An 8843-nucleotide genomic window follows, 5' to 3' on the forward strand; every position below is an offset into this window, starting at 1 on the left:
AGAGTGTGACGACCACCCCCCTTGCTCCAGCGCACTGCTGGGCGCTCTTACAGCTCACCTCGCTCCAAGAGTGTGACGACCACCCCCCTTTCTCCAGTGCATTGCTGGGCGCTCTTACAGCTCACCTCGCTCCGAGAGTGTGATGGAAAGTCTGACCCTCATGCTCGCCCCACCAGGCCTCGGAGGGTTAGCATCGCACCTCCTCCCGTGGCACATGGGGACTAAACGAGGGCAGACCAGGGATGTGCCCCGGACTTCCGCGCCCAGGCTGGCAACTCTCAGTTCATATGTGCTTGTCAGGTCTCTGAGAGTCTGCGGGGCGGATTTTTCATGGGCTTTTACTGTTGGTGTTATTTGTTTATTATTGGGTTTTAGGTGAACGTTTACAGAACAAAAAGTTTCTCATTAAACAGTCGGGACACATGTTGTTTTGTGATATAGGTTAACAACCCCACAGCGTGTCAGCATGCTCCCTTCTTGACTTTTTTGTTTGAAAATACACACGGCCAAAGATACACCATTTCAAAAAAATTTCTCCATGCACAGCTCAGTGACATTAATTACGTTCTTCTGGTTGTGCTGCTATTCTTGTTTAGATGAAGGTTTGCAGAACAAAAATAGTTTCTCATTTAACAGTTAGTACACATGTTGCCCTATGACAATGGTTAACAACCCCACTACATGTCAACACTGTCCTTACTCAACCTTGGGTTCCCTATGATCAGCTTTCCTGTCCCCTTCTGCCTTCTAGTCCTTGTCCCTGGACTGCTGTGCCTCGTTAGTCCCATTTTGTTTTATGAGGTTGTCCAATCCGTGGCTGAGTGGTGAACCTCGGAAGTGACTTCACCACTGATCTAAAAGGGTGTCTGGGGGCCATACTCTCGGGGCGTTTTTTTTTAATTAATTCTTTTATTTTTAGGTTTTTTAAAAAAGTCTTTAGTTCACGTTGGTGTCAGTTTTTAAAATATGGATTTTTATGATAGAGATTGAAAACTTTATGGGGTTTGCCCTCAAGTACAGAAGTCCATGGGAACATTGAGATACTGTGAGCCTGCTGGATAACGCTTTGCTCCTTCCCCATGCAGGTTTGCCTCATTGGGAAGTCCAGGACGTACCCGCCCGCAGGGGAAGTTTCCATTGACGAGCAGAGGACTCGGTACATTCTCAGTCGGGGGGGTCGGCCGCTGCACAAGGATCCTCCCTGCCCTCCCCTCAGGGGGCAGGATGGCCCCAGAGCCCAGGACGCTGGGGCTGAGCCCGGGCCTGCAGCACGAGGGGCGGGCTCCCCGGCGGAGGGTCTCTGGCTGCCTGGGTTCCAGCCTCGAGCGCCAGCGGAGCGCGTGAGGAACTGTGCCACTCTCCCTCGCGACTTCATCGACCACGTGGTTCTGCGGGTGGCCCGTCTGTTGTTGGATGGGAAGCAGCCGAGCCCAGGAGAGGACTCTCGAGATGCCGGTGTGAAGCCCTGGAACCCAGGAGGTAAAGCGCCCCACATCTGGGGGGGACGTGCCGGTCCAGCTGTGACACCCTTCCTCCCCTGCAGCCGCGGGAGACTGCGTGGGGCCGCGGGTACCAGCTCATGCTTTCCAGCTTGCCTGGGGTTTCTGTCAGTACCAAGAACTTTGGGTGCCTCAGGGGAGGGAGGCTGAGGCCAGGCGAGTTCACGTGGGACCTTTAACCAGCTTCACGAGAGCATGAGGGTCGGGTTCTGCAGCGCCTCGTTTTCAGTCTGTGGTGTTACCCCAAGAGAGACTGAACGGAAAGGTGGGCCAGGAAGACGCCATACCCTCGGGTGTATGTGTAGGAGTTAGAGGGGTAGTGACCGGATAGGTTGATTCTCTTTGAAAGCTCAAAAACGGGGGAATCAGACTTGACGAAGGGAGATTGTTCTTGGGGGTGGGGTGGGGTGGTGTGCTGACCCCCATGGCACTCGAGAGAGACGGGGCAGAGGGCAGCTTCTCATCATGACTACGCCCCGTGAGGAGCTGGCCTCTCCTGACTCCGCTTCCTGCCAGGACAGATGGTGGCGGGCCGCCAGGGGGCGCTGTGGAGCCAGCTCCGTTTGGGGATTGAGCCAGAGCTGAGCCTCTGAGTTACAGGGTCCCTGAGGTCAGGTCCTCCTTCCTGCCCGCGAGCTGGCTCCACAAGCTGGCCCGTCGAGCTGGCTCCCACCAGCTGGCTCCGGCGAGCTGGCTCCCACCAGCTGGGCCCGTGAGCTGACCCCACTGGCTGGCCCCACAGGCTGGCCCCCGTGGGCTGGCCCGGGGCCAAAGCACACCTTTCTTCTCCTCATCTTCACCTGAACCGTGAGATGTCACGTCTATTTCATCCTCATCCCCCCTTGACTCCAGTGCACACGTGGTGTGGCAGGGCCATCAAGCGTGTCCCCCTCCACCAGCCGCTCTCAGGCCCAGGGCTTCTGAATCTCTGAGCCTGGGGCCTCCCTTCTCAGGCTGGCACCCCCTCTGCGGGCGTTGCTGGGAGACCCAGGCATTGGGGGCCTGCTCGTCCCCGCCCTTGGGGAGGAAGCCTCCAGTCCAGCTTCAGCTGGTGGGCTGCGCTCCGCACCCATGAGGGGACCAGGAGCCCAGGAAGCGGCGCTGCACGGCGGCCTCGGGTGGCCAAGCTCAAGGGGTGGTCAGGTGTGGCCAGGAAGGCTTTCAGGAGGTCTTTAAAGCATTTTTTCAGCCCTCCTGCCTCCTCTCAGCTGCTGGAGGCAGCTGAGGGGAGGCTGCGGGTAGAATGACGCAGGCGGCCACAGGACAGATGCCTGCCCCGAGGGTCTTGGAGTAGGCGGCGCAGTGGTGCTGGTTTCCAGTCTCCAGATCTGCCCTCCAGGCAGGCCCGAGGGTCCTCGGCTCACCTGCCATCTTGGTGCTGAGGGCAGAGAGACACAGTGGCAGGGCCTCCTGTGGGGAGTTCTTGGCAGATGAGCACGAGGAAACCATCAGCTGCCGTGGGGTTGACCCCGACTTACATCAACCCCGTGAGGGAAATTGTGTCAGTAGAAGTGTGCTCCATGGGGTTTTTAGGAAGTAGATTGCCAGGCATTTCTTCTGAGGCACCTCTGGGTGGACTCGAACATCTAACCTTTCGATTATCAGCCAAGTGCGTAAACCGTTTGCACCGCCCAGGGCCTCCAGAACCCAAGGAAGGTGTTTCAGTTTCACTTGAAGTCTGGTGTTTCGGAAATAAACCGCCCTCTGTGCTCACCAGCCTTCCTGGAAGGTCAGAGTGGAGCGTGAGCTCCGTGTGGGGGCTGAGAACAGTCCGCTCTAAACAGGAACGTCTCTGCTAGTTTTTCACCGCAGACGCCCCCTCGCGGTCGACGCCCTGCCTGCGGCCAGTGAGCTCCGGGGCCTGGCTGGCTGCAGGGTGGGGCCGCCAGGAGGGAGCCCCGGCTTCTGTGGCCAGCTCGGCCATCTGTCCTGAGTGCAGACACCCCAGGAGGAGGGCAGGTGACGCTGCCCACGCTGTTCCGGCACTCAGTGCACAGTCTGTGTCCCGTCCAGGCGGTGCCCCTCCGATGTGACACAGACCCTGTGGCCATGGGGTCAACACCGTCCCCTCACCCATCCAGGCCGTGCTGCTGGTGAGGTCCCGCCCTCAGGACCCCACGGCTGTGGGCCATGGGTGACGTGGCCCTTCCTGCTCACGTGCGCTGAGATGGGAGTTCTGGCGCTCGGCGTTTTCTGCCCATTGAGCAGGTTTGTGATGGTCTGTGTTCTGTCTCTCCAGGGAGCCTCTCCTTGGCAGAAGTCGCCAGCGAGCTGGACAAGGAGACGCTGCAGAGACTGAGGAGGGAGTGTGGGGGCCTGCAGACACTGCTGCGAAACCGCCATCAGGTGTTTTCAGGTGAGGGCCCTTAGGGGTGGTGGCACCCGCCGTTCCTCGCTCAGTGAGTGTCCTTACACCTAAGTCAGGCATCACCGTCCTTCCTTCTTTCCGATAGACTTTGTTTCAGAGAGCAGGGAAAAGCAGCTGAGGCAGCAAGAACAGCATGTGTGAAGGGCCTGCGTGTGGAGGAGCAGGATGACGGTAGTGTAGGGGGCTTGGTGGGAAGAACTGGGTCCCTGTGACTCTGCGGCTCTACCAGGGCCGGTGACGGCAGGAAGGAGGCCGGCCAGGGCCCTAGTCCCACTGTGGTGTTGCCTGTGGGTGTACCAGCTCCCTGCTGGTCTGTCGGCCGCTTGTGTCCGCATAACTGGGCTGTCCTGTGGCTTAGACGCATGTCTGCGTGCCGGTCCCCAGCGCAACACCCCGCCCTGTGGTTGGTACTGAGTGACAGCAGTTTTGATGCTCTTTCTACCATAGAAGCTGGGGCTGGGCTTGCACTGTGTGCCACGTGTGTGAACCTCCACACCTCTGTGTGCGCAAGTGTGGTGAGCACATACATCCCGTGTGTGTGCATGTGCAGTCTACACACCCCCCACGTGTGCAAGTGTGGTGTGCACTCCGCCCACACACCCAGGAGAGCGCAGTGTGCGTGCTCCCCTACGTGTGCACGAGGGTGCAGTGTGCACACCCCCGTGTGCAAGTGTGCACTCCCCCGCGTGTGCACGAGGACGTGGTACGCACTCCCCCACGTGCACACGGTGCAGTGTGTGCGAGGATGCACTCTCCTACGTGTGCGCCCTGCTGTGCGCGTGAGCAGTGTGTGTGTGCACGGTGTGCATGCTCCCTTTGGAACTGTGGTCATTCTTGCACCACTGCACTTGGTTGTGACCCGCCTGGGTACACGTGCTGTCAGGTGGCAGGCAGCCTGGCATCGTCTTGCTGTGAAGGGGTAGAGAAGCGTGCTGGGCGGGCCACATCGCCGGCGAGGGCACTGGGCGTGTCACAGTGCGGATGGGTGCCAGGTGGGTGGGCCACACTGGGCGGGGGTGCTGCGCGGGCGGGGATGCTGGGCTGCAGGGGTTTCTAAAGGCTCTGGGTTCGGCTTCCATCAGTGCACACGGCCTGGAGCCGGCCTCTCGTTTCGCAGCTTTAGTCAGTCAGCCGGCTTCCCGAGGCCACGGGGCCGCCCGCGGTTTCTCAGCGCGGCTTGTGTTCGCTTTCGTGGCGTAGCGTCTCTCTTCTGCCGTAAATATGCGTGTGGTGGTCGCGTCTCTGTGCAGTTCACGTGGGGGCTTGTTTATGCTTGGGAGCTCTTCTGAGGAGGCTGGGAGCCAAGCTCCGGAGAAACATTTTTTTTCCCAGTCCTGCAAAAACATGCCCTGAAGCCCTGAGCTGGGAGTTGTTGGATGTTGAGATAATAACGGCTAGTTTTCAGAAGGATTAAAAATAAAAACATCAAGTTCGTTGCTGTTGCCATTGAGTGGATTCCGACTTATACCGAGCCCGTAGGACAGAGCAGAACCGCCCCAGAGAGTGTCTAAGGCCGGTGGCCTTGAGCCACTGACGTTTCGTTTTGCAGCGGAGCACTTAACCGCTGCGTCACCAGGGCTCTTTCTGAAAGAGCGAGGAGGCAGTAAGAACGGTCTCAGGTGGCTCGGTTCAGCTCGCACCGGACGCCTCTGCGCAAGCACTGTACTGGCCTCCTGCCTGCAGCTTCCCAGGCCTGGCCGCGTGCGGAGGTGGGGACGTGTGGCGGTGCCTACGCCTGCCGACTGGTGTGCCCGAGCCATCTCCCCGGGCCCCCGCCGAGACCCGTGTGAGATGGGTGTGCTGGTCCCCCACTGAGGGGCAGTGCTGAGAAGCTGGGGTGCTGGCCCGTCTCATGGCGAGGGGGCTTGGCTGCTCCCGAGTGCCCTGCAGCACCCGAGTTCTCCTCGCCCTGCAGATGGTCGTAGTGATTTCTGGAAGCGTCTTCAACCAGGTCAGTAGGCTACTTTGGTGAAGCACACGTAAATGGTGGGGAGGCAGGGCCTGGCCGGTTTCACGTTCTGTGTTCCGCAGGCCTGAGGAACGGCCTCCTTAGGGAGGAGATACCTTCAGACGTGCTGGATGAAAATGCATTTTTGTTAACCACTTATATTGATAAAAATCGACATAAGGCCCATCCCTGCTTTCCCACGTGTCCAACTCTGACACCAGCCACCACGTGGCACTTTCTCTGTCTGATGCTGACCCCCTGGAGTTAGGTCAGACCTGGGGTGAACATTGAAAGGGCTCTGCCCTTGAGAGCCGCTGCCCAGTAGGCAGACGCCAACCTCTCCCTGTCCCCGGTGGGTTCCATCATTCGCGAGATGGCGAGTTCTGCAAGCCGATCTTGCGGGAAGGGCTAGGCTTATGATGTTGTTGTTAGGTGCCGTCGAGTCGATTCCAACTCATGGCAACCCCCCATGACAGAGGGTTTGCTAGGCTGTAAGCTTCACGGAAGCAGACTGTCACATCTTTTTTCTGAGGAGCGGCTGGTGAGTTCGAGCTGCTGACCTTTCAGTTGGCAGCAGAATGCTTAACCATTGTGCCACCAGAGTTCATTACACCGGATGACCACTTCAACGTAACCAAGGAAGGGTACACCTGAACACACACACAGGTCTCGCTCTGGGAGAGGGCCAGGCCCGAGGCTGACACTGTCCCCAGGGCCATGCCCCAGCTCCTGCCCATCAGGGAGCCCAGCGGCTTCCCTGCTCAGGGCCTTTGATGGGTTGTTGGGGCCTCAGTGCCCTGCAGGACGATTGAATCAGTGAGGGTGCGAGAGTGCTTTATGGAGCCCCTCGTCCCTCCCTGACCTGGTCTGCCACGTGTGGTCTTTGGGCCGCCCGCTACCCGCGCTGGTGTTTAAATGGGGCCTGGCTGTTTTGGAAAACAGGCACCTTGATTGCTGGCAGATCCCAAGGGTTCTTTTCAAGACCAGACAAAAGACCACCCGCAGCTCTTCGTCCGACGCAGGCCCTGGCTCTGGGCAGGTGGTGTTTTGGGAGGGGGGCCCACTGAGCGTCTCATGGGAACTCTTTGCCCGGAGGGGTTCCCAGGAGGGGTTCCCAGGAGGCTGGGTCGCTCCTCCCCGACCTGTGGCGTGTCATCCCGCGCTGCGCCACTAGGTGCTGCTGTGGAGACGTGGTGGGGAGCATGATGAAGGGCCCTTAACCTGGTGTTTCGGGTGAAGGAAGTAAGCCTGTCACGTCTGGGCAGGTTCCCGGAGGGCAAACAGAAGTCCCCATCAGGTCCTGGGCAGGGGCGCCTCCGCGGCTGTTCTCTGGTCCAGGCCAAACACTGGCCGGCTGTCAGTGTGCTGATGACAGACGGGCTGGTTCCACCACACATGGCTGACTTCAAAGGGAAGCTCAGCTTTGCTTCGCGCACCTTTGGGCTCTTGCTGCCGTCAGCGGGCAGGTTTAGTCACCAGGCCCCTCTGTTCCCCTGGACCTCCCGTCAGTGGGCAGGTTTGTCACCGGGCCTCTCTGTTCCCCTGGACCCCCCATCTCCAGGCAGCTCCGTTTCCAGTGAAAACCAGGAGGGCTGGTTGCTTTGGCTGTGCTGCTGACGGAGCATTTGGCTCCTCAGTGAAGACGCCAAGGAGAGGCTCCCGGTGCCCGCCTCAGCTGCTTGGCCGAATCGGTGCGGCCCCACTGGGGCCCCTCGTTTGTGTGTGTGAGCCTGGAAACGTGGCCTCGAGAGACCCATGCAGTGGCCAAACGTTTCCCAGCAGTCTGTCCAGACCAAGGACACCTCCACGGTTCGCATGCCCTGCTCCCAGCGGTCTGTCCGGACCGAGGACACCTCCACGGTTCCCATGCCCTGCTCCCAGCGGTCTGTCCGGACCGAGGACACCTCCATGGTTCCCATGCCCTGCTCCCACCTCCTCGCCTTCTCTTTCTCCCAGGCTTGTCCTGTGCCACCTCAGCCTCTGTCCGGGCTCAGGCCTTGCATCTTGTCATTGTTGTAGCCTTGCCCGCAGGCATGGGGCTGCCCACTGCCTCCTCCAGGGTGGGCACACTTCTCCTGACAGCTCCCTGCCCCTGGGCCTTGAGGCCTCTGAGGCCGCTCTTCCTCGGCCCTCACTCCCCACCCCCGTCTCTGCTCTGCTCGTGCTGGCTCAGGCCCATGGCCTTGGCTGGAGCCCCTCCGTCGCCTGTGCTCCAACCCTTCCTTGTCCTCCTCTGCTGGTCCCGCCCTGGTCCCAGTCACGTGTCCCTGCCCCTCACCTCCCCTTGCCTCCCTCTGCTCCTCCTCGTGTGCCACGCAGGGCCACTCGGGTGCGCTCAGCAGAGAGAACAGCAGGGGCTGTGGGAGGCAGGTTTGTAGTAACGAGAGTAGGCTGCCCCCAGTTTCCGTGGAAGGATGTGATTAGATTGTTTGAACAGTTCAGTGGCTGCAGGGAATGAAGCTCGTCAGGTCAAGGACAGGGTGCAGCCTGCTGGCTGATAGGGGGGCTGGACCTGTTAATAGGGAGGTTGAGCAATTGATAAGGGGGCTGGACCTGGTGATGGGGGGGCTGGACCGGGTGATGGGGGGGCTGGACCTGGTGATAGGAGAGCTGGACTGGGTGATGGGGGACTGGACGGGGTAATAGCGGAGATGCATCTGAGAAGAAGAGGGGAGCTCGTGGGTGAGCCTTGGGGGTCCTGGGAGGCAGCACAGAGGATTGTCATGGACACTAGGGCTGCCACTTGCTGCTTTCCCCACCCAGGCCTCAGGAGCCACTCCTCCTCTCTGGGGCCTCCGCTCAGGTCTCAGCTGACTCCCGGGGCCTCCCTGTCTCAGGTCCCTCATCGTTTCCCTGTCCTCTGCGGCCCCCTGTCCCCCATGGCCCCTGTCCCCTGTGGCCTCTCTGTCCCCCGTAACTTCCCTGTCTCCCATGGCCTCCCTGTCCCCCATGGGCCCCCTGTCCCCCGTGGCCCGTCTGTCCTCCATGGCTTCTCTGTCCACTATGCCCCCCCGTCCCCCATGGCCCC

At 60.1% G+C, this 8843-nt stretch overlaps 1 protein-coding gene across 2 annotated transcripts in view; it reads left to right on the top strand.

Annotated features, from left to right (window-relative positions):
• TRMT44 (tRNA methyltransferase 44 homolog) overlaps positions 1-8843 on the top strand; it is a 29034-nt gene that overhangs the window by 18811 nt on the left and 1380 nt on the right. For both annotated transcript variants that reach the window (XM_004383554.2, XM_023737976.1), the window contains exons 9-10: positions 1086-1479; positions 3739-3855. In XM_004383554.2, coding sequence (XP_004383611.1) covers positions 1086-1479; positions 3739-3855 — 511 coding nt within the window. The remainder of the gene's footprint in view (positions 1-1085; positions 1480-3738; positions 3856-8843) is intronic.

The sequence above is a fragment of the Trichechus manatus genome, unplaced genomic scaffold, assembly GCF_000243295.1.
Source record: "Trichechus manatus latirostris isolate Lorelei unplaced genomic scaffold, TriManLat1.0 scaffold00111, whole genome shotgun sequence".
NCBI classification, from domain to species: Eukaryota; Metazoa; Chordata; class Mammalia; order Sirenia; family Trichechidae; genus Trichechus; species Trichechus manatus.